We start from the raw sequence: 26,381 nt of genomic DNA on the forward strand, positions 1-26,381 counted from the left end.
GGAATTTGCTCAAATGAATTGCTTTGGTAAAATTTGCTTTTAGTATATGAAAATTCTAACATTTTACAGAGTGATTTTACCACTGTTTAAAAAATGTTATTAATGAAGATTTGATGTGAAAAGAAAATCTTCCTGTCATTTCTCAAGGGATTTTGAGTTATATGCCTAAACTCCTAAAAATTAAGCAAATAAATTAAAATATCTGTTCTCAACAAACCAAAAATCTATGCCAACACATATGACAAGAAGAACACGGGTATAATATCAACCTCACTTCCACTGCATGGATCCCAAACCAAATAAAAAAAGATTATCTAATACACACTCACACCAATATTGCATTAACTAAAATTTTTGCATATTAAAAATTATACACATTAACATTAAAGTTGAAATTTTCCTGGAGGAATAATGATGGAATAACACACTGCATGCATATTTCGCACTCACCAGAAATATCAATCACCCACATAGATGAATGCAATCGTAAAGTTAAGTGGTTCAAGTCATAGATGCCATCTTAATTGTCACGAAATAAGGTTCACAAAAGCTGTACTTTCCAAGGTTTGTTCTTTTAAAATGAATGTTTAGAATATCACACAATATATTTTATCAAAACATTTCCTTTTTAGTGGGGAAAGTGGAGGCAAATGAGATGCAGAAGTCTAAGGAACTAAATGTTCACAAAACACTATGAAATCTTAACTATGGGTACAAGTTATGGAAATGGTAAAAATAGGAAAACTAAATCTAGTAGAAACACAGTTTAACAACATATATACGAGTTGGTATATGTACATATATATGCAAATACACACATATGCATACATACATACACATAAAACATGGTTTATAGTCACTCATTAAAAAATACTTATTGAACACCTTCTTGTACGTGGCACATATATGTATAGGTTCACTACCAATTTCCAAAAATATAAATTGGCATAACCAACACTAAAATACTAAAAAATTGGGCAGTTAAGAGCTTTATATGTCCTCAAGAATTTTCAACACTCTGAGTCAACATAGAACAATCTGATATAAATTCTGGCAAGAGGAAGATGTAAAATCAAGTCAAATAACTGGCTGATTCTGTCCCCACACTCAGCCATTGACTTAGAAGAGTTTTATAACATGCTGCAATAGCAGAGGAAGAAAACAGAAGATAAGTACAAGTCTCAAAGACAGTGTGTTCTTTTGTGTTACTTTAAGAATTCATTCTATTCCCAAGGAGTTATAAGACTAAGATAGGGCAAGGAAAACAAGTATTATCAGCCGGGCTCCGATCATGGTTAATTTCCCAACAGCAGGGACAGAATCGTTGTCTCATCTAAAGTGGCCAATTTCGGTCATTAGAAGATAGATAGAAACTTCCAAACTATAGGAATAACACAGTTTGATGACAGATCTCCAGCTTAGAAAGAACATGTGTTCCAAAAAGTTAATTTGACGTACAAATAATGCTTCTAATACAGGATACAGTTTTCTATGGAAGCTATATGGTAAATGGTGTTTAATTTCTCACGCCTGACTTTAAAAGCTTGGGTACTTGAAGTTTACGATGAATAGACTCATGTGATCTATACCCCAAAATGCACTCATTCAACAAACACTGACCTTTGGTCAAGGGCAGTTACTCTAGGCTCAGAGGATTTAGAAAACTGTTTTTGAGGGAAAATGAATCTTAGAATCAGGAATATATTTTAACACCTACTCCATACTGGTAGACATTTAGGAGTCTGTCTTCATGATGAGGATGTGAGAGAGAAGACCCTTGTTAAACCTCCTCACTCTTGTTTCTGTATGTAGTAAAGGAAGGCACATCTCTTGAGCTCCAAAAGAGAAAATACTTTAGAGCAGTCACTTCAGATAGTCTAACCTGGAAAGTAAAGGGTAATTTTCCACAAGGAGAAGAGATGCCAGGAACATGGGCTTCCTGACACTCATCATTATTTACAGCCAGGTCATTCTTAAGTATTCCTAAGTAGATATTGTCAGTATACATATGTGCGCATGTATATGTGCATTTACCCTTATAATCTTAATGTCATTAATATAAATTTTCATAAAACTAAAACTTTCTCAGGGAAGCCACCTCTGAACCTCCAAACTAGATGGGGTGCCTGTACTCATAAAATCATAGCATCTGTAATTTTTAAATAATTAAATAATTAAGCATGTAATTGTTTAATATCCATCACCCCCCTAGATTGAAAGCTCCATGAAGGCAGAGGGTATGTCTGTCTTGATTGCTGGTGTTGTCTCAAAATACAAGCACAGTACCCAGGACATAACTGTCACTCAACAAAATTTCATTGAATATATGAGAAAGTGAATAAATGATAAAAGTGAATAACAAAGAAAAGACTATTTGAGGGCGCCTGGGTGGCTCAGATGGTTAAGCGTCTGCCTTCGGCTCAGGTCATGATCTCAGGGTCCTGGGATCGAGTCCCGCATCGGGTTCCCTGCTCAGTGCAGAGCCTGCTTCTCCCTCTCCCACTCCCTCTGCTTGTGCTCTTCTGTCTATCTCTCTGTCAAATAAATAAATAAAATCTTTAAAAAAATTTAAAAAAAAGACTATTTGATAACATAATATCCATCTACTAAATATTTATATATTTGTATCTGCAAGGCATATTTTAGCATATATAGGTTTAGTCTAAATACTAGGATATAGTAAAAATAATCAGAAGTAGAACAAAGGGATTTATTGTATAATAGCCTATTTCATAAAAATGAAATGAAAGATAGTTGGCCATAACCATGTAGAGATGCACAGAAAACACATACAGTGTGAACATAAATGGTCTGGATTTAAATCCCAGCTCAGGTAATCATTATGTTGTGTGACCTTTGGCAACTGAGTTTCAGGGTCCTCATGCACAAAATGGGGATAACTCATAACATTTAGGTCCTAGGATCATTGTTTTTTTTTTTAAAGATTTTATTTATTCATTTGAGACACAGGGATACAGAGAGAGAGAGAGAGCATGAGCAGGGAGAGACGCAGAGGGAGAGGGAGAAGCAGGCTCCCCGCTGAGCAGGGAGCCCGATGCGGGGCTCGATCCCAGGATGCTGGCATCATGACCTGAGCCGAAGGCAGACGCTTAACCATCTGAGCCACCCAGGCGCCCCCATTGTTAAGCTTTAAATAAGTTAATATGTATAAAGTGGTTAGAACATTGCCTGGCACAAAATAATCACACAATAAATGTTAGTTAAACACACTGTAATACTGTCACTACTAATACTACAATGAGAAGAGTACATTTAAAGTACGATGTAAATTTGAATAACTCATCAGAATTATATGTCAGTGATTAGAGTAAAATTCACAGGGTGGCTTATAAAAAAGTGTCTTTCTAAGAGAAACTAATAATGATGGGAAAATTAGTCAGTTACACGAATTCTTTGCTAGGAAGGAAGATAACAATGGGTGCTTATAATTAAAATAGTAATACCAGGAGAAATCTGGTTCTATTCTTAGCAGTATGTCTGTATAAACACATTAAATATTCACAAAGACCCTACAAGGTTAGTACTGTTATCTTATTTATAACTGAGGAAACTAAGCATAGAGAGGTTAATTAAATTGCCCAAGACACATAGCAAGAAAGGGGAGTCATCAAGATTCAATTCCATGCTGTCTTGCTCTACAGCATCCTGATATAAGTATGATACCATAAATTTCTTCACTCATCCATTCACCGAAAAGTTAAATTGCTTACTTACTATATCCTAAGGATTGTGTTTGGAAATATGGATAACTTAAGATACAATTACCTTCCTCCTTAAGAAGCTCACAGACTTGTTAGGAATAAATACAAATAAACACATACAGATAGGCGAGTACTGAACATGTATTATGTGACAGGCATTTTGCTAAGTGTTTTGCATTGATTACCAATCCTAAATCAATTCTTACAGCAACTCTACAGAACCAGATTCGATTATCATTTCTGTTTTATAGATTTAAAAAAAAAACAAAAAACCCTGAGGCTTAGAAGGATTAAATATAGACCTTTAATTTCTTTGCTATATTGACTCCAGTGTTTTACATTCTTTAAGAATCCAATTAGGACAACATGAGAAAACAGAAGAAAGAAAGAGGACTTGAGCCTGCAGGTGCCGGGGAGACGGGGGAGCAGGCATCATTTTGAGTTGCTGAAAAATAAACAGTAGTTTATTCTTCCTCTAGAAGAGGAAGGACATAGCAAACAAGGAGAAGTAAATGCCAAGTAATGACAGTAAGAAATACCCTAGAGGGGCACCTGGGTGGCTTAGTCGGTTAAGCGTCTGCCTTTGGCTCAGGTCATGGTCTCAGGGTCCTGGGATGGAGCCCCACATAGGGCTCTCTGCTCAGTGGAGAGCCTGCTTCTGCCTCTGCCCCTCCCCTCCACTCCTGCTCTCTCTCTCTCTGGTTCTCTCTCCCTCTCTCTCAAATAAATAAATAAAATCTTATAAAAAAAAAAAAAAAAGAGGGGCGCCTGGGTGGCTCAGTCGTTTAGCGTCTGCCTTCGGCTCAGGTCATGATCTCAGGGTCCTGGGATCGAGCCCCGCATCGGGCTCCCTGCTCCGCGGGAAGCCTGCTTCTCCCTCTCCCATTCCCCCTGCTTGTGTTCCCTCTCTCGCTGTGTCTCTCTCTGTCAAATAAATAAATAAAATCTATAAAAAAAAAAATATATCCTAGAGTATTCAGATAACAAAAATAGTTCTAGTTGAGTGGAGAGCAGAAGTATTAAAAATGGGGAGGTAGGAGATGAGTCTTATATGGTAAGCTGGCATCAGACTGAGAAGTTCTTTGTATGTCATTCAAAGGAATTTGTACTTTGTTCTATAGGAAATGAGGAACCAAGGAAGGATTTTAAGAATCTGAGTGAAGAGATCAATATATTTTTATGAAATATAACTAGCAGCAAGGTGGAATTTGCACTGGAAGAAGTGATTACAGGAAGATGGTCCAAACCCTTTTCAGCTACAAAAGAGATGTACTACAAAAGAGATTAGGGTGGGGCTTCATAAAGAAAATATTATAGGGGCACCAGGGTGGCTCAGATGGTTAAGCATCTGCTTTCGGCTCAGCTCATGATCCCAGGGTCCTGGGATCAAGCCCTGCGCAGGCTCCCTGCTCAGTGGGGAGACTGCTTCTCCCTCTCCCCCTGCCCCTTCTCCCCACTCAGGCGCTCTCTCTCTCAAATAAAATCTTAAAAAAAAAAAGAAAGAAAGAGAAGAAAATGTTACAACTTATGAATATAATTCTTAAAGGCTGCTATTACATAAGGATTAAAAAAAAAAACCCAGTTATACTATTTGGTTGTTTTATTCTGTCAGAAGTAAACTGTCTTTTTTACAGAGTCTTCTCCTAGGATTAAGAAGATTTGGTTCTAGATTTACTCTGCCTTTGAATTATTGGAGAACTAACAGTATCTTATAAAGCAGCCACTTGCTCTTATTTGGAAAACAAATGAAATTATATTTTGTAATCTTCAGAAGATATGCTACAACATTATATATATTATATATATATATATGTATATATTTGTATTATATCAAGTTTTTAAATAGTTTTCTTTATTAGAAAACTGAAGCTCTTCTTTTCCTAAGATATTTCTTCATAATTTTTGAAACTAGAAACTAAATGTTCCTCTTTCAAGACGCGTAAGTGCTAAAAGATGAGTGACTGTTGTAATCTGAATTTCACTGATTTCATACAGAACAAGGGAAGGATAGATCAGATGCAATGTCTTACCCAAAATGGTTGAAAAAAAAATAAGTCAATTCAGCTAAGATTATCTACTGTTGAAAGTCATAGTGAACAAAAAGCACTTCCAAAAGTTCAGAGAGCAACTGTATTATTCAAGAAAGTATTTATTAAAAATTTACCTTAGTAATAATCCTGTAAGTAATGAAAGTTTCGATTGTAGTAACATGGCTTTCAGGTTCATCAACTGTAATGAAGAGATCTTTCAAATCTGGCTCATCTTCAAACTTGACTTGATTTATCATTGACAGAGGGGATGTTGGCATCATAGGGCTGAAGGAATTCATGTCCATCAGTGAGGCATCCTAAGGAATTAAACACATTCAAAAATTAGCATCTATAGAAGAAATAGTTTAAAATCCTCTTTTTTTCTTAGAAACCATGAAGACTAATGAAATATGTCAAGAACAAAAAGGATGACTGGACTCATGGTTAAATATGGTATGTTGAACATGTATTTTTATCTGTTTCCTCTTAAAATCCCACTTTAAAAATGACAGCAAAGAAACAAATTAAAACAAAACAAGACAAAAAGGCATAAAAAGGTATAAACCCTCAAGGTAATAAAAGAGAGAGAGAGAAGGAGACTAAGCAAACAAAAGTAACAACTTTTTGGAAACTGGAAATCTGATCGTTGAGGGGTAAGTGAAATAGCAGCACAGAGAAAGCTGAACAATAAACCTAGGAGATGATGGTAAACTTAGAAGGCACGTTTATAAGACAGAATCCCAGAGTGACTTGAGAATTACAGGCAGCAGAAACCCGTGGACACAGAGTGCTGGTAGAGCTAAAACCAGAGGACTGGTTGAAGAGCTAATAAAGCCAAAAAAAAAAAAAAGAGAGAGAGAGAGAGTTAGTACCTCAGATTCCCTCACCTACCCCATGCCATCAGGTGACATTTCTTTCCCAGTTTTGCAGAAAACTGGAAGTTTACTTTCTGGAGTGTCTCTGAACTCAAGGTTGCCAGGCAGAATGGAGGAAGAAAGAGCAAGGGAAAGTCCTATAGACTAGAGAGGAAGATAGCCAGCCCTCTCCTCATCTGGCCGCAGGGATGCTGGCAGCAAATGCAAAATTCCACACAGTGGTCAGAGGGTTCCTCTCACCTCACCATTCTGAGAAAAAACTAACAGTTGCAGTCCCTGATGAATTAACCAGGTCTCTGCATAATCACCCTGCAGTGAAGCCCCTACCATACATGCTGAATATCTACTCCACTTTTTATTACCTGATGTAGCGACTACAAAGTATCTAAATATGCAGAAAGCCTCTGATGTGAAAGACTCACAAACAGAAGACAGGAAGCAGTTAGAGAACAGAACGCTTACAAAAAACAGATGAAGTCATCAGAGATAAGAATGATATCTAATTCATGAATAAAAACAGGAGTTATATCCTTAAAAAATTCAGAGAACAGCAGCAAGACAATAAAAAAGGAGGCTCATGAAAATTGAAATATGATAATAAGATAACAACTCAACAGGAAGTTTGAAAGCTAGAAGTCAAGAACTAAGCTGAATTAAAAGAACAAGAGATGGAAAACGAGGAGGTGTTTTTAAAAATTGAACGGTCCAGGCAGGCAGTGCCTTAATAAAACTAGCTCCATAAAATGAAGGAGGAAAATGTGCTTTGAACTGAAGGGTTTCCAGGTTGATAGGGCCTCTCACACCTCCTCAGAATGAATGAGGCAGTGCTGGGGTGGGATGTGCTCCTGCAACCATCCATTACCATGACATTTCACAGTAGAGGGTAGCTTCCAGAGAGAATATAAACAGGTAAAGTACAATAGGAATCTCAGGAATCGGGATGGCTCCATATTTCTCAACGTAACACAGGAAACTAAATGACAATAAAATATCTTCCAAATTTTGAGAGAATATCTTCTACCCAGAACTCTATATAGCCAGGCAAATTGTCATTCAAGTATACACGTAGATTAAAGCCGTTTCAGATAGAAAAGATTCCCAAAACTGACTTCCCTTGAACCCATTCTTTGAAAGCTTCTTTAACTTGCCAAAATAAGGGCATAGAGCAAGAAGAAATAGGGTCTAGGGGACACCTGGGTGGCTCAGTCAGTTGAGCATCCGACTCTTGGTTTTGGCTCAGGTCATGATCTCAGGGTTGTGGGACCAAGCCCAGCATAGGGCTCTGCGCTCAGCAGGGAATGTGTTTGAGATTCTCTCTCTCTCTCTCCCTCTGCTCCTCCCCTGCCCTTCAAAATAAATAAATAAATCTTAAAAAAAAAAAAAAAGAAGTAACAGAATCTAAAAACAGCAGATTCAACAGAAAAGAGAACCAGAAGCAATTCTTCAAATGATTGTGAAGGAATGTTCCAGGTTGACAGCTTTGCAACAGAACTAGGGAACAACCTATATAGACCTGGTCAGGAAGACAGAGTCACCAGGGAGGCAAGGAGATGAAGAAGGAGAAAGAATAAAGGAAGAGAGGGAAGAAGGAAGGAGGGACAGAAGGAAAGACACAGGGGAGTAAGCAAAGGAAGGAGGAAAAGAAAAAAAAGAGAGGAAAGGAAGGAAGGAAGAGAGAGAGGGAGGGAGGGAGGGAAGAAGGAAAAGAAAGAAAGAAAGAAAGAAAGAAAGAAAGAAAGAAAGAAAGAAAGAAAGAAAGAAAGAAAGAAAGAAAGAAAGAAGAGAAAAGAAGAGAAGAGAAGGAGGAAGAGGGAGAGAGGCAGGTGACAGAATATGTGATATGTTTAAACATAATGAGAGGAAGCATGCCATGTCAGTTTTTTTTTCACTTTTTAAAAAATTTATTATATTATGTTAATCGCCATACATACACCATTAGTTTTTGATGTAGTGTTCCATGAGTCATTCTTCACGTATAACACCCAGTGCACCATGCAGAACGTGCCCTCTTTAATACCCATCACCAGGCTAACCCATCCCCCCACCCCCCTCCCCTCTAGAACTCTACCTCAGTTTGTTTCTCAGAGTCCATAGTCTCTCATGGTTTGTCTCCCCCACTGATTTACCCCCTTCATTCTTGCCTCCTGCTATCTTCTTCTTTTTTTTATTTTTTAAAATTTTTTTATTGTTATGTTAATCACCGTACATTACATCATTAGTTTTTGATGTAGTGTTCCATGATTCATTGTTTGTGCATAACACCCAGTGCTCCATGCAGAACATGGACTCTTTAATACCCATCACCAGGCTAACCCATCCTCCCACCCCCCTCCCCTCTAGAACCCTCAGTTTGTTTCTCAGAGTCCATCGTCTCTCATGGTTCGTCTCCCCCTCCGATTTCCCCCCCTTCATTCTTCCCCTCCTGCTATCTTCTTCTTCTTCTTCTTTTTTTTTTTCTTAACATATACTGCATTATTTGTTTCAGAGGTACAGATCTGTGATTCAACAGTCTTGCACAATTCACAGCGCTCACCATAGCACATACACTCCCCAGTATCTATCACCCAGCCACCCCATGCCTCCTACCCCTCACCACTCCAGCAACCCTCAGTTTGTTTCCTGAGATTAACAATTCCTCATATCAGTGAGGTCATATGATACTTGTCTTTCTCTGATTGACTTATTTCGCTCAGCATAATACCCTCCAGGTCCATCCACGTCGTTGCAAATGGCAAGATTTCATTCCTTTTGATGGCTGCAATGTCCACGATAGCCAAACTGTGGAAAGAGCCAAGATGTCCATCGACAGATGAATGGATAAAGAAGATGTAGTATACATATACACAATGGAATATTATGCAGCCATGTTAGATTTTGTAGAGGAATTGAGATGGGTGCAGGGAAAGCAAGAGCGAGGGATAAAGAAGTAGAGGAAAAGAATGAATGAAGGAATAAATGAATGATAAACTCTCAAGAAAGCAAAAGATGTACAAGAATGAAAATGTAATCCTAATTCACTATATGGCTTGACTGTGAATAAAAATAAATTGTTCTTAATCCTGAATTTAACTAAAAATGGTGTTATAATTATACTGATCAGAAGAAAAATACAGGTACTGTATATGTTTGAGGGGAAGAGACATTGCCTGTAAAATAGCTTCAAAAATGCAATTTCTATGATGGAAAAAAGGAAGATGAGCAACTGTTTCAGACTGAAGAAGACCAAAGAGACATAATAGCTAAATACAACAAGTGATCTTGAATTGGATTCCATACCAAAGGAGGAGAACCTTTGTTTTTTCTCTCTAAACTATGTTATTGGGACAACTAGAGAAATCTAAAAGGGTCTGTGGATTAGAATGTAGTATTGTGTCAATATTAGTTTCCTGATCTGGATATGTATACTGTAATTTGGTAGGAGAGTGTCCCTGTTTTCATAAAATATATGCAGACCTATTCAGGATTAATAAAACATCATGTCTCCAATTTACTCAACTAACACAGAGAGAGAAAGAGAAAGGAAAAATTGTGAAATCGCAGTCATTGGGAAATCTAGGTTCTTTGTGGTATTCTTCCAACTTTTCTCCCAGTTTGAAATTACTTCAAAATAAAAAGTATATTTATAGTTTTTAAAAGTCAAATAATTCTACAAAGTTTAAAATAAAACAAAACAAATTAAAATTTAAAAGCAGCTTCCTCTGCTCCAGAATTGCTGTTCTCAGTTCACACTCCTCAGAAACAAATGCAGAACTCTATTAGCTGTTTTTGTTCCTTGTTACATTCCTTCTTTCTTTTTTTTTTTTTTTTTAAGATGTTATTTATTTATTTGACAGAGAGAGACACAGCGAGAGAGGGAACACAAGCAGGGGGAGTGGGAGAGGGAGAAGCAGGCTCCCGGCCGAGCAGAGAGCCCGATGCGGGGCTCGATCCCAGGACCCTGGGACCATGACCTGAGCCGAAGGCAGACGCTTAACGACTGAGCCACTCAGGCGCCCCAACATTCCTTATTTCAAAATAACATATGTATTGCTTCTTTTTTTTTTTTTTTTTTTTTCAATTTTGACATTATCAGTAGGTTTCCTACTAAGGAGAATAAAGAGTATTTATTTACTTAGTCAATTAATTATACAAGTATAGACTCACAGATTCCTATGTTATTCAACAGGTTATAATTGTTAAGTGTTCAAGACCTGACGCGTGGGACCCCCTAGCGGCACCTGTGTGTTTTTGATTTGTCTTCATTATTCCTTGAGCACTTTACACAACATAACTTGGCAGAGTAAGATGTTTCAGGTTTATCATATTTTCCCTGACCCAGCTACGGAATCAGACATGTCTCCAAGGAGCTCTGGTTCCTTCTAGAGGAAACTGGAATTTGGAAACCAAGATGTGAATGATAGGAAATGTAAGTATAATACACACACACACACACACACACACACGCCACATACACATCTGGATCCAGATATATACAGATAGATATTAAATACCATGAGTTCACACTGATACCTCCAATTACAATTTGACACCATTTGACTGTCCCGGCCTTACCTCTTTCCATATTTGTAACTCTTTTCTCCAGCAGAGAGAAGCCTGGCTCCCAGTATCCTGAAGATATTTATTAATATGCTCAATCCCCCTACATGTAACCAATCTCCCAACCAGGCCAACTGTCTCCTCAGCCCTGACCCCATGAGCCAAGGCAGTCTTATTCTCATTCACAACCACACAGGTTCACTCCTCAGCCCCAATCCCACTGGCTACTTCCTTGGACATACTGTCTCCTCAGGCATTTTCAATAGTTTGTTTCTAAAGAAAGGGCTGCATGTTATTTTTTTAATAAAAATTTTTAAATGAAACAAAAGGATAATATGCAGTAAATTCTACAAGTAATGTTTTATTCATATGCAAAGATAAAACTAACAGTACCAATATAACATTTGAATTATTTCTTCAGTAGTAATAATGACTTGTTTCCACCTCTCTGCTTTCTCTTTTAGATACCACTTTTTTCCTCCAAAATTAAGAATACAGATGTCAGAATCAAAATTTTGTCTGTTGTTATGACAGATTAAATTTAACCAACACACTTAAAGATGAATTCGGCAACAAAGTCCATCATAACTTAGCAACAGAGTTTAGCCAGTCCTAAATGAAAAAAAAAAAAAAAAATCATTACAAAGGAGGCCCAAAACTGGGTTCCAGTCCTTTCTCTGCCACTAACTAAGCAGGTAACTTTGAACAATTAATTCAGCCTTTCAAGGTTAAACTGAGGATCCGGAGTTGAAAATCTGCAAAATCTTTCCCACCTCAAAGACTAAGACAGGACAACTTCTAAATGTATTAATATAGAAAAATGTAGCAAAACCCTGATATTTTAAGAAAGGAATGCTTTTGTAGTACTAGGAATGAAAAAAAAGATTGAAATCATAATACTGACTTATTTTTCCCCTCAAAACAAATCAACTTAAATCCTTGTGAAGCATCAGTAATACCCAGAGCACTATTCTCAAGGTTCATCCCACACAAAAAGTTAGTTATGTGAGCTATAATATAGCATTTGGTAACCCCTCAATGCAATAATGCAAGAGATATTATGGTAGGACACACCAGTTGAAGAGATAAGAACAACAATCGCTGTTTAAATTAAGAAGATTCAGGTTATTGTGATTACAAAATGATTTGTGAAAGGAAAAACATTTAGGCATGATTTAGACCAAGGAATAGAAGACAGGTAACAGCTGTATTAATGAGACAGAAAAACAGAGACAATAAATGTCTTGCAATGAAAGTTTAGCAAAATAAATTATGGCATATCCCTATTGATAGGTTACAATAAAGTCTATCCATGTGATATTCTAGAAGTAATATTATAAGTAATATTCTAGAAGTAGCTTAGAATACAGTATGTTAGAAACAGGGTCATAGTATGTTATTAAAAGAAAATAACAGGATAGGGCGCCTGGGTGGCTCAGTTGGTTAAGCGACTGCCTTCGGCTCAGGTCATGATCCTGGAGTCCCTGGATCGAGTCCCTCATCGGGCTCCCTGCTCGGCAGGGAGTCTGCTTCTCCCTCTCCCACTCCCCCTGCTTGTGTTCCCTCTCTCGCTGTGTCTTTCTCTGTCAAATAAATAAATAAAATCTTTAAAAAAAAAAATAACAGGATATAAAATTTGTGTACAATTAGATTCTTATGTGTGTATGTGTGTTTAAGACAGACAGGGTAGGAGAGAAAAAGTGTGAGTGAGAGACAGGGGACACAAACTTATAAGCTATACCAAAAAGGTTAACAGAAGTTATTCCAGGTGTTGGGATTGCTGTTGAGTTTAATATTTTTCTATGAGTTTCTGCATTTCCACATATTCTAAAATAAATATATGTTGAGGAAAATATTAAAATTGTTAGTGTCAACACTGTGTATAATATGTTCCAAGGCAGTAAGAACTACTGTAATAAGTTAAAACAACTGTCTAGGGCCATTTGGGCAAAGGACCTTGGATTACATTTGATTTTTTTTTCTTAACTCATCAAAGTTGCATAATTAAATAGGAAATTTTAAAACGTTTGGAATCACATGGAAATTGGATTATCGAGATAAATTATGGAATGCTAACACAATGGAACACTAAGGAGCCATTAAAAACATAATTTAGAGGTTCCAAGTGAATATGCAGTCAGCATATACAAAAATATCTCTCCGTATAGTATATATTGTATATAGTATAGCCACTTCACTACATAAGTATCTGTTTTTGCAATCCAAAGATTTTCACTCTTATGGAAAAAGATGAAAAGCAAAAACAGTGTTCAGCAACTGCTCTGCAGCAAGCCCTTAGAGAAGCAAAGTGCACCCCAAGCAGTAAGAGGGGTGATACCAAGCTCCTTCCCCAGGAACTACACTCAGCATCCTGGCATCAAACTCCACAGCTTGAACTGTGTCTGTGAACATCTGTGCTTTATCCCCATTTATTTTGTGCATCCATTAGCAAAATGTGTCCTAAGGTGTCAGAAAAGCCTAAGAGAGGCTGTGTTTTGGGTCTGGGAATATTCACAAAAATGTTCCATATAGATTAATGGTAACTGCTCCTTCACTTTATGCCATTTCAGCTTACAAAAGGTTTCACTGGAATGCTCTACTTTCAGATCGGGGTGGCGGGCCGGGGTGGGGGGGGGGGGGGCGGGGGGGGCGGGGAGGAGGGTTCCTGTAGTAGCTTTTTAAGCTGACAAATTTTAATTTGATAGGCAAACGTGCTTTAAATCTCCCTGACACTGCACACAACCATGTGCTTTGGTATTCTTTGTAGTCACCCTCTTAACTCACCACAACCCACTCCTTATACCTACTACATAATTTAGCATTCTATTTCTTCTGCTTAAAATGCATCCTTTTGTAGAGCGGGAAAGATCTGCATGAATTTACAAAGGCTCACAATTCCAATGAGCATAGTGTGGTGTCAAAAATATGCTTCAATATCAAGCAAAGGAAGAAAATTACAAGCTGAAATTTAGCAACATCCAAGAATTCAGTAGGACTTAAATTACTATGAATCACTCAAAAACATTCTTAAAACCTCAATAAAACTGACTATCTAAAGACTTATATTCACTTCAAAAAAAGGGAAAGAAAATATAATGACAATGCTTAAAAGATTTACATTTGGACATGAATAAGAGAAGAAAATAAGTGTTTGAGAAGACCCAAAGAAGCAATTAACAAAAAAGCCCTCCATTTAACCTTTTGGGGTGGATGCTTTTCAGGAGAAATGGATCATTAAAATTTGTTCTTTCCAAACAAAGGTCTCACCTCCACAATAACATGTGCTTCTTCCTCCTGTTAGTGATCTCTCTCTCTTTTCTCTCTCCCCGCCCCCACCCCTGAACTTTATTTATACATTCATTCATTCTTAGCATTTGGATAGATGTCCATTATCCTCTGATCTTTTAGACAATGAAAGTACACCATTTCAGGGGCGCCTGGGTGGCTCAGATGGTTAAGCGTCTGCCTTCGGCTCAGGTCGTGATCCTGGAGTCCCGGGATCGAGTCCCGCATTGGGCTCCCTGCTAGGTGGGGAGCCTGCTTCTCCCTCTGCCTCTGCCTCTCTCTCTCTCTCTCTCTCTCTCTCTCTCTCTCTCTCTGACTGTCATGAATAGATAAAAAAAAAACAAAAAAAAAAGTACACCATTTCATTTTCTTTCTTCAAGAGATTAAAGCAGAAGGGAAATGATCTGTGTGGTAAATCTCGACTTCTTAAATAACACTGAATACCTTTCTTATACCCAGGATAGTGAAGACACACAGACACACACACACCAAAAATCCTGGTATGGTTTCAAGCCCAGATGTGAACATGTATAATAGCGAAGCCAAATTATTGCAAGAAGTCACTGTCTTCTACCCTTATTCCAAACCATCAAGAGAGAAACAACTTAAATGACTTTACTGAAATTAATGGACATTAGAATTGTGTTAGCATGATGCTGAAATTTATTGATACAATCACTTACAAATTAAGTGTAAGTTCTCCTTGTTGTTACATTTGGTTTATTTTAAGCATTTGTTATGGGTTAAATTATGTCCTTCCAAAATTCATATGATGAAGAGACCTAATACCTCAGAATGTGACTTTATTTAGAGACAGGGTCTTTACAGAGGTTTTTTTTTTTTTTTTTAAAGATTTTATTTATTTATTTGAGAGAGAGAATGAGAGAGAGAGAGCACGAGAGGGAAGAGGGTCAGAGGGAGAAGCAGACCCCCTGCTGAGCAGGGAGCCCGATGCGGGACTCGATCCCGGGACTCCAGGATCATGACCTGAGCCGAAGGCAGTCGCTTAACCAACTGAGCCACCCAGGCGCCCCTTTACAGAGGTTATTAAGTCAAAATGTGGCCACTGGTTTGGGTCCTTACACAATATGATAGGTGTCTTTTTAAAAAGAACAAATTTGGACACAGAGACATGTATAGAAGGAAGACAATGTTAAGAAACATAAGGAGAAACAAACTGAGGGTTCTAGAGGGGAGGGGGGTAGGGGGATGGGTATTAAAGAGGGCACGTATTGAATGGAGCACTGGGTGTTATACACAAACAGTGAATCATGGAACACTACATCAAAAACTAATGATGTAATGTACGGTGATTAATGTAACATAATAAAATAAAATTAAAAAAAAAAAAAGAAAGAAAGGTAAGGAGAAGAGAGTCATCTACAAGCCAAGCCAGGTTGAGAGGCCTGGAACAGATTCCCTCCCCACGGCTCTCAGAAGGAACCAACCCCACTGACACCTTCACTTCAGGACTTTTAGCTTCCAGAACTGTGAAAAAGGTAAATAAATGTCTCTTGTTTCAGACATTTCAGACACAGACACCTAGTCTATGGTACTTTGTTACGGCAGCCCTGGCAAACTGACAGCATTTCTACACATAGAGTTGTACACAATAAAAATTTAAGGAAGGAAGCAAGGGTGGAAACATAGGAAGGAATTATGATAACTGCATTTCATCCGTGCTCCTTGCCTTCATTTTCTTACAGGTTAACAGTCAACTCCAGTAATTTCTGAGAAATGTTTTTGCCTCCCTCCTTTAATACTCTTAGATGGTTCCAAGGTTCTACTACTGAAATAAATAAAATACATCGCTGAAATTTAAAACAAACAACAGCCTGTCAATATTTGAGTACTCAGGAGATAAACACCCAAAGAAACAGGTTAAAAGGTGAGAGATGACCTTTCTAAGAGGTGTCCTTCCTGAATATCTCCCACTAAAAGGCTACTTGGAAACATCTCATAAATATAACATGAATTACTCTTATAATACTAAATCGTATCTACCATCTGTGCACAAACAGCTATTTTCTTTTTACAAGTAGAGGGGAAAAAAATCAATGTGAGAAGTGTGATAAATCAGAACAGTGGCATGAAAAGGCCATGCAAATAAAATTTGCTGATGCGCAAGAAACTCGCACACCAAGAGACATCTGGTAAAAAAGCAACTTAAAGTGGAAGGAGTTTGAGAAACTGTGTTATGAGGGACACTCATCCCCTGATGGGCCTAAATTTAGACTTACCAGCTGTGTTTTGGTTTACAGCTCCTTCCAATCTGCCTGCTTATAATAATAATAAAAAATCAGAAAGGCCTTCTGTGGAACACTGTTGAAAATGTGATTGGGGGAAAAGCCAGCCTGTGTCATGTTCTATAAAGGGGCATACAACACTCTAATCTTGTTTGACATAATTTCCAGGGCTATGTAGGATATATCCCCTTGTATGCACATATGATAATTTATTTACCCATTTTCTGCTTCTAGTATTTCTATTTTCTAACACTGTTGCCTTGAATGTACTTGGACTTCCTCAGGTTTTGTGCACTACAAAGCTATATACTAACCATAGTAATTTTTCACATCATTCTATTTGACAGAACATTCCCCTCTGTCTGCCTCCCCCAAAATGTAGTATATTAAAAGAAAAGTCTCTGTAGTCAGGCAGTGAGGTCATATCTCACCTTCGATCACAGAGGATTAAGGAGAGGATAAAAAAGAGAGGAATAAATGTGATGTACACATCATCTGCTTGAAGGCTTTGTATGAATTATTTTAGGTAAACCTTAACCACAAGCCTGTTGAGTATGTTCTATTTCTACACCCCACCACTTTTTTTTTTAACCAGATAGCAATACTTATGATTTTTGACTTTACACTAGTGAGAAAGTGACACACATTCAGTAGAAACCATACTTTGATTTTGAATTTTGACCTTTTCTTGGGCTAGCGATATATATGCAGCACAATACTCTTCCATAAAGCTGGACAGCAGTGTTCCAGTTAGCCACGTGATCATGAGGGTGACAGCCAATACACTTAACCACCATGCCGTACACACGCAATCAATCTGTTTTTCACTTTCAGGACAGTATTCAACAAATTCAGTATCTCAGGTGAAGGAGATATTCACCACTCTTTTATAAAATAGGCTTCTGTTAGATGATTTTGCCCAACTGTAGGCTAATGTAAATATTCTGAGCATGTTTAAGGTAGGCTAGGCTAGTTATGATGTTTGGTAGGTTAGGTGTACTAAATGCATTTCAACTCACAATATTTTCAATTTATGAGGGGTATGCCAGGATGTAACCCCATCATAAGTGAAGGAAGATCTGTGTATTTTTTTTTTTGTATGCATGAAAATACTCTATAATGAAAAATCATTTAAAAACTTATAAAAGGGGTCACCTGGGTGGCTCAGTCTGTTAAGCATCTGCCTTCAGCTCGGGTCATGATCCCAGGGTGCTGGGATTGAGCCCTGCATCTGGCTCCCTGCTCAGGGGGGAGTCTGCTTCTCCCGCTCCCTTTGCCCCTCCCCCTTACTTGTGCTTGCTCCTTTGCCCTCTCTCAAATAAATAAATAAAATCTTAAAAAAAAGCTATAAAAGGTGTATTCAAATAGGATAAAGATAGATTCTTGATTACTGAAAACTGTCCAGTAATTTTCTTTTAAAGTTTTCTCATAAAACTTAGAAATAAAAATAAAGTCACAATTGACAATTCGTAGGTAGGCAAAGGTAAGTAACTTCCAGATTTTTAGCATTTGTGTTCTTTTAAGGGCTTCTTTTTTTATACTCTCTCTCTCACACACACACACACACACACACACATACACACATTAATGTTCTTATTCACCTCAGTAAAGATCACTGCATATGTAAGCTAGGACAAGTAAATAACAAGTAAAATGTTAAGGCTGAAAGACAGGCAAGGCTCCTACACGAAGTGTGTCCTCTAAACCACTGGTACAGTTCTATGTAGGCCTCACCAATATGTCATGTTACTACATGCCAGAGATATTTAAAACCGTTAATGTTAAATCTACAAATGACAAAGGTCTATTAAACTTGCCTCAAAATAAGTTTGGGGTATTGGATACACATATTAAATACAGTATCAGCCAACTACCTATTATAAATTCAGTGATGACTAAGTAGAAACGGAGCAAGCCAGGAAAAAGAATTACTCTAACCAGAACTCCTGAAGAAGTTGAAAATATGTTCTATGGGCAGACAACACTGCAGACCCAACTTAGGAATGTAATAAAATTTAAAAAATTTAAAAAATAAAAAAAAACAGTTCCTAAGGAGCACAGCCAACTGACTGTACACTTACTAGGCATGACTAAAATGGAATCCGGCATACAGTAAATTATAACTACGCCCCTAAACCAAAGTTTCATCTTTGTAAATGTTTTCCAGGCAAAAGGCTGAGTTGCCTTGATATCCAGCCACACCAACAACCTTAAAAGCATTCCTAAGAGACTTAATATATACTTATATCAAGAAAACTAGTAGACTGTTAAAACAGCTGTACCAAGAATATTCTTATCCTCTAGTCCTTTCAAATAACATGACAAATACTACACATCATGAATCATTCAACTGGGGAGCTATATCCACACACAGGCACACTTTGGAGATATTGAGGGGTTTTGGTTCCAGACAACCACAATAAAGGGAATACTGCAATAAAGTGGGTCAAATGAATTTTTTAGTTTCCCAGTGCATAGAAAAGTCATGTTTACACTAAACTGTAGTCTATTAAGTGTGCAGTGGCATTATGTCTAGAAAAGGTACAGTACATACCCTAATTACAAAACACTTTTTTGCTAAAAAATGGTAACCATCATCAGAGCTTTCAGTGAGTTGTAATCTTTTTGCTGGTGGAGGGTTTTGCCTCCATGTTGATGGTTGCTGACTGGTCAGGGTGGTGGCTGCTGAAGGCTGGGGGAGCTGTGACAATTTCTTAAAATAAGACAGCAGTGAAGTTTGCTGCAAACATTGACTCTTCCTTTCATGAACAATTTCTCTGTAGCGTGTGATGCTGTTTGATAACACTTTACCCACAGTAGAACTTCTTTCAAAATTGGAGTCAGTCCTCTCAAACCCCGCTGCTGCTTTATCAACTAAGTTGATATAATACTCTAAATGCCTTGTTATCATTTCAACCATCTTCACAGCATCTTCACCGGGATTAGATTCCAGCTCAGGAAACCACTGTCTTTGCTCATCCGTGAGAAGCAGCTCCTCAGCCATGAAAGTTTGATCATGAGATCGCAGCCGTCCAGACGCATGTTCAGGCTCCCCTGCTGCTTCTAGTCCTCTCGCTGTTTCCACCGCATCTGCAGTTCCTGCCTCCGCTGGAGTCCTGAGCCCTCCAAGTCACCCATGAGGGCTGGAATCAACTTCTTCCAGACTCCTGTTCATGTTGATATTGTGACCTCTTCCCATGAATACAAGTGTTCCTAATGTCATGTAGAATGGTAAGTCCTTTCCAGAAGGTTTTCAATGGATTTTGCCCAGATCCATTGGAGGAATCACTATCTGTGGCAACTCTATAGCCTTATGAAATGTATTTCTTAAATTAAGGACTTAAGGAGTAGAAATCACTCCTTGATCCATGGGCTGCAGAATGGATGTTGTGTTAGCAGGCATGAGAACAACATTAATCTCATTGTGCAGCTCCATCAGAGCTCCTGGGTGACCAGGTGCATTGTCAATGAGCAGGCATATTTTGAAAAGAACTTTTTTTCTGAGAAGGAGGTCTCAACAGTGGGCTTAAAATATTCAGTAAACCATGTTGTAAACAGATGTGCTGTCATCCAGGCTTTGTTGTTCCATTTATGAAGCACAGGCAGAGTAGATTTGTAATTCTTAAGGGCTCTAGGGTTTCAGAATGGTAAATGAGCACTGGCTTCAACTTATAAAGTCACCAGCTGTATTAGTCCCTAACAACAGAGTCAGCCTGTCTTTTGAAGCTTTAAAGCCAGGCATTCACTTCTTTCTAGCTATGAAAGCCATAGATGGCATCTTCTTCCAATAGAAAGTTGTTTCTTCTACATTGAAAATATGTTGTTGAGTGTAGACACCCTCATTAATGATCTGAGCTAGATCTTCTGGATACCTTGCTGCAGCTTCTCCATCAGCACTTGCTGCTTCACCTTGCACTTTTATATTATGGAGATGGCTTCTTTCCTTAACCCTCACTAACCAACCTCTGCTAGCTTCCAACTTTTCTCCTGCAGTTTCCTCACCTCTCTCAGCCTTCACAGAATTGAAGAGTTAGGGCTCTGGCTTAGGCTTTGGGTTAAGGGAATATTGTGGCTGGTTTGATCTTCTATCCAGACCGCTAACATTTTCTCCATATCAATAATAAGACTGTTTCATTTTTACCATTCATGTGTTCGCTGGAGTAACACTTTTAAATTCCTTTAAGAACTTTTCCTTTGCATTCACAACTTGGCTGTTTGGTGCAAGGGGCGTAGCTTTTGGAATATCTTGACTTCCGACATGCTTCCTCGTTAAGCTCAATCATTTCTAGCTTCTCCTTTAAAGTGAGAGACATGCAACTCTTCCTTTCACTTGAACACTTGGAGGCTACTGTAGCATTATTAATTGGCTTAATTTTAATATTGTTGTGTCTCAGGAAATAGGGAGGGTCAAGGAAAAGGAGAGCGACAGGGGAATGACTAGTGAGTGGAACAGCCAGAGCACACACAACATTTATGTATTAAGTTCCCCATCTCATACAGGTGCTGTTCGTGGAACCCCAAAACGAATTACAATAATAACATCAAAGATCACTGATCACAGGTCAGGAACAAATATAATAATAGTTAAAAAGTTTGAAATATTGCAAGAATTTCCAAAATGTGACACAGAGACACAAAGTGAGCAAATACTGTTAGGAAAATGATGCCAAGAGACTTGCTTGACACAGGGTTACCACAGACTTTCAATTGGTAAAAAAAAAAAAAATGCAATATTTGCAAAGCCTGCAATAAAGGAAACAACAATAAAATGAGTAAGCCTATAACACAGCATTTGAGAGACAATACCAAAATTCTGGTAGCACTCTCAATAGTAACTAAAAAACATACAGGAACATATATATGCTTGTGAGTCTCTGAAGATCTCATTACAAATTGCAAACCAGATGCATCTACAACTTAAAAACATTAATCTTATGTACCATAATGGCAAATACTGAAATTCTCTAAGGGACAGGGACTGTGCCTTAGCACCATATACTTACATTACTTCATTTAATCCTGTCAACAACATGATGGAAAGTAAGTGCAATTATCATCATCTGCATCTTACAGATAAATTGTGGCATAGGGTGATAATAATTCTCCCCAACTCCCTTATCTCAACTGGCAGAGCCAAGACTCAATCATCACTAGCATCACCACCAGCCATATGCACGCACAAAAAAGCACCCAGTGTAGAAGCTTTACTTCATTTTACAAATGTTCACTGAATGTCAACCATGTGTCAGGCACTGGGCTGGGGCTGCAACAGCAGCCGAGATGGCAGGCTTCCTGGGCTCGTATGTAGCCCACACTTTAGTTAAGCGGGAGGGCTTGAGATCATAAACAAGTAAAGATAGAGAAAAAACAAGAAAATTCCAGATTTGAATAAGTATTGATAAACAGGGTTATAAATTCAAAAAAAAAAGTGGGGTGGGTTGCTGGGGTAACACTGAAAGGGAGAAAGAGGAACGCTCCTGATAGAGCTATCAGGGAAGGTGTCTTTCAGGAGGTAATACTGAAAAGGAGGCAGTCATGAAAAACACTGAGGGAAAAGGATTCCAGTCTGGAGAGCCAATGAAAGCTATGACAGGAAAGGACTCAGAATGCTGGAGAGACCAGAAAGGTGGCAAATGGCGGGAACACAGGCTTTGGTGAAGGTCTAAACAACAAAAAACTCATTTTAACATTCACTGTATCAGAATTGTAAGTATTCGCATTTTCATCTTATAGGTCTTGAAAAAAGGGAGGGGAGAACTCCCTGATAAATGACTGTTGCCCCTAAAAATCCAAAAGTGAGACATTTGTTGTACACTGGAGGTTTTTAAGGATCTGTATGGTCTTACTCAGACTCTCATGAGCATTAGCCAATTGGAGATTAGTAATCATGATGTTTCTCAATTTGTCTCAATTATGCTCCTTACCTAGTGAAAAAATTTCTTTTTTGTACTTAATACCCCATGGGGGAAAAATGTTTTTCCTTCTTCAGAGAGATCCAACATGCCATTTGCCTCTAGCTTTGCCACAAGACCACTGTGGGAGATGGTATGATTGTTCCCAGTGGCCTTCTGTCTTCCTATGAGAGCATTATATCTCCTGGTCAACTGCCAGGTAACTTTCAGTGCCTCCTTATAGAAGGAAAAGAGTCTCCCACCACAACGGATGTGATCATTGACTTAGTTTGGATAATGGCATGTGTCTGGGCAGATTTGGAAGCCACTGCCTGTTTCCACCAGTGCTCCTATTCTTCTCCCTCTGCCAGAGGAATGGCATGTCCCAGTTAGGGGTCTCTCCTTCAGTCTTGATCCCAAAATGAAGAAGACATGTGAAACAGACTCAAAACTTGGGACAGACTCATAGCTCAGTTACAGTTGACAGATTCATGAAAAAGAAATAAGCCTTTATTGTAGTTAAGTCACTGAGATCTTGTTGCTTATATTACAGCATAATTAGTGAAAGCTGATGAAAATATTATTCAATGTTCAATTAGATTAAACATATAAATATATACTTATATATGTGTGTATTAACACACACACTTAACTTTCTCAGAGTTAGTACAAAAGAACAAAATCTTCTCTAATTTTGAAGATTCTTTTCTTTTTTAAAAGATTTTATTTATTTATTTGACAGAGAGAGACATAGCGAGAGAGGGAACACAAGCAGGGGGAGTGGGAGAAGCAGGCTTCCCATGGAACAGGGAGCTTGATGCAGGGCTCGATCCCAGGACCCTGGGATCATGACCTGAGCCGAAGGCAGATGCTTAACAGACTGAGCCACCCAGGCGCCCTTAATTTTGAAGATTCTTATACAAAGAGTTTGCCATTTGCTTTTGGTCACACATAATAAGGCTTTCATTTCAACATTAAACAGAACTTTTACTCCTAACATTTCATTTAAAATGATTAAGCTCTGTTTTTCATTTCAAAATAAAAACTTTATTTCTTATACCAAAAAATTAAAGCCATGACTAAAAAAATAAAATTACAAGAAAAATGAACCTAAAAATATTATACTAATTAAATGAAAGAAACCATACACAAAAGACCACATATTGTCTGATTCCATTTATATGAAATTTCCTGAAAAGGCAAATCTGCAGAGACAGAAAATAGTAGATTAGTGGTTGTCTACGGGTAGGAGTGAAAACAGAGATTAATTGTAAATGATGTGATGGATTTTTGGGGGGTATAAAAATGTTCCAAAACTGGTTTACAGGGATGGCTATGCAACTCAGTAAATTTAATTAAAAAAAAAAAATCACCTCTGAGTGAAGTTTATAGTATATAAATTATACCTCAGTGAAGTTACCTTAAAAACAATAAAAAAGAGTATGTCAGACCAAAGCATTTTTAAAATTAAAAAATACATAAGCATATATATAATTATTTCAGTTTTAATTTTAAAAACTACTGGTTTAACCCTCTGTTCTGTTTTATCGTAAGTGCATTTTGCTGATTTTTTATGTCAGTATTTGCTAATAAATTTGACTTCCTGATTCTATCCTTTCTTATTAATACTACAGGTAACAACACTGTGTTATCCAGCATGACTGGTATATGCAGAGTTAATAAAATATTCAATTTAAAACTGAGAAAATCTTTCAAGCATATAACTTTTCACTTGTTTATTGAGAAAACTTTAACATACATTCCTAAAGTGATTAACTATGAAAATTTACCTTAACTTTTAGTCTTATATCCTGTTTGGAAAATGTGGGATACAAATGAATATAAGAATAAAATAAACTTTGAAGACTACAACCACATAGTTATTGAATCTGTGTTTCTTTTTGATCACACTAGCCATTTGTAAAAATGTAGCAGGTTATCAGTGAAGAGTTATACGAGAGCATCCTATCAGAACCTCAAGGATGCAGAAATAAAATTGCACGTAAACTTTATTAAGTATTTTTTAGAGTATATTATGTTCAAATCTGGTGCCCTTTGACATTATTTTCCCAAAATATTTTTAATAATATTCTCCATTGTCATGGATCAATAAATAAACACTGTTGTCTGCATAAAAACCTTTCCTAAAGGTTCTCATGGATTTTTACTTTTGGCTATACAACATCCAATCCCCTTTCCAAATATAACATTGACTACAGTTTCTGCTAGTGCTTATCCCTTTCTGCAGCTGCCATCTCCAGCCTTCACATCTACTTTGTGAGTACCTAATTGTGCTTCTTTCCTTTCCTAATGTAATTAGTTTCCATTGCTTGCAACCAAGCTTTTTGATTGAGATAGGAGCTATTAGCTCTAAAAGTTATTTTTCCTACTAAAGAAGGTTCTTAAGTGATTCCCTTGGGGTTGTTGGGGGTTTTAGTTGTTGTTGTTTTGTTGTTGTTTTGTTTTTTGTTTTGTGTTTATTTCTTCTAATACAATTCAAAAAGGAGATTTTGTCCAGATTGACATTCAACATAGCTCTGTGTCATCCAGCAATAACATTTATTCACCACTTATTCAGACCAATTTGTTTTAATTCTATTTGGTTTGGTATCCTGGTAGGAAGGACCAACACAATACAAATTGAATTTACTGAAAACAGATCACTAGCAAATTACTGTAATAATTGGGTCTATACATAGGAAAAAAGTCATAGGCCATATCATTCATTAACATATTTATCCCATAAATATTTAAAGTTCCTACTCCTCTACCATCAAGAAGTTTAATCTATTGGAGATAGACAAGCTATCAAAGTTTTACAGATGATAAGTAAATACCTATTCATAAGGTAATGTAGTATTACAAGATTCAAAACAGCATTATGGGAAGCGTAGAGTGGAGAAATTAATTCTAGCTGAAGAATGAAGAAGCTCTTAGGTAAGAGGTAGTTTTACATTAGGCCATAAGAAACAGAAAGGAATTTGCTTTGTCAACCTAACAATAATTACACAGAGGTAGAAAAATTAGAAGCAAGCCCATGTAGTGGCAAGTGAACCAACCTAGATCAGTGCTTCTAGTCAGTACTTTTCAAACTCTAAGGTGCAAACAAATCAATACGGACTCGTGGTAACATACAGATTGATTCATCTGGCCTGGAAAGTGGGTTCTGAGACTGCATTGCTAACGAGCTCCCAGGTGATGCAACAGATTCATGGACTCAGCGGAGTAAGGCTGTAGAGGACAGAGTGGTGAGGTGGGAGAGCCACAAGCAGCCTGATCAAGCATGTTGAATGGCAAAATGTGACCATATGATCAGAACTGTGTGCTCTGGAAACATCGGTGTGCTTGTGAGCACGTGGGATAGACTAGAGGCAGAAGAGAAGAGACTGTAAGAGACTATTTTAATGGTTGTCAGAGACTATTTTAATGGTTCTCAATCTCTTTAATGGTAACTGTATAACAACTCTGATGGTGGCAGTGGGAACAGAAGAAGGCATGGATTCTGGAGATACCAAGAAGATATAACTGATGGGGACTTCTTAGATATGTTGGACACATGGAGAGTGAGTGAAAGGGATAAACAGAAAGTAACACTAAGCATTTTATCCTGGCTGTCTAAGAAGTTGTCACATCATTAGCAGACAATTAAATGGAAACCATAACCTATGTGGGAAGAGAAGTATAAAAACTAGGGAATGGTAGAAGATAAGTTGATTTGGGAATTAAGTTGAAGAGACAAGTAGGACCATCTAATTAAGACTTTCCACTGCCCTTATAGTTAGATTTAGTGTAAGTT

General features: G+C 37.6%; 1 protein-coding gene across 8 annotated transcripts in view; it reads right to left on the reverse strand.

Annotated features, from left to right (window-relative positions):
* SNX7 (sorting nexin 7) overlaps window positions 1–26,381 on the reverse strand; it is a 168,877-nt gene that overhangs the window by 136,035 nt on the left and 6,461 nt on the right. For all 8 annotated transcript variants that reach the window (XR_006794438.3, XM_064588769.1, XM_045897129.3 and 5 more), the window contains exon 2: window positions 5,887–6,069. Coding sequence is in view for 7 of the 8 variants with exons in the window: in XM_064588769.1 (XP_064444839.1) it covers window positions 5,887–6,069 (183 nt within the window). In the remaining variant the exon portion in view is untranslated. The remainder of the gene's footprint in view (window positions 1–5,886; window positions 6,070–26,381) is intronic.

The sequence above is a fragment of the Mirounga angustirostris genome, unplaced genomic scaffold (genome assembly GCF_029215605.1).
Source record: "Mirounga angustirostris isolate CCGP_5_RB_7025 unplaced genomic scaffold, mMirAng1.0.hap1 SCAF_4, whole genome shotgun sequence".
Lineage (NCBI taxonomy): Eukaryota > Metazoa > Chordata > Mammalia > Carnivora > Phocidae > Mirounga > Mirounga angustirostris.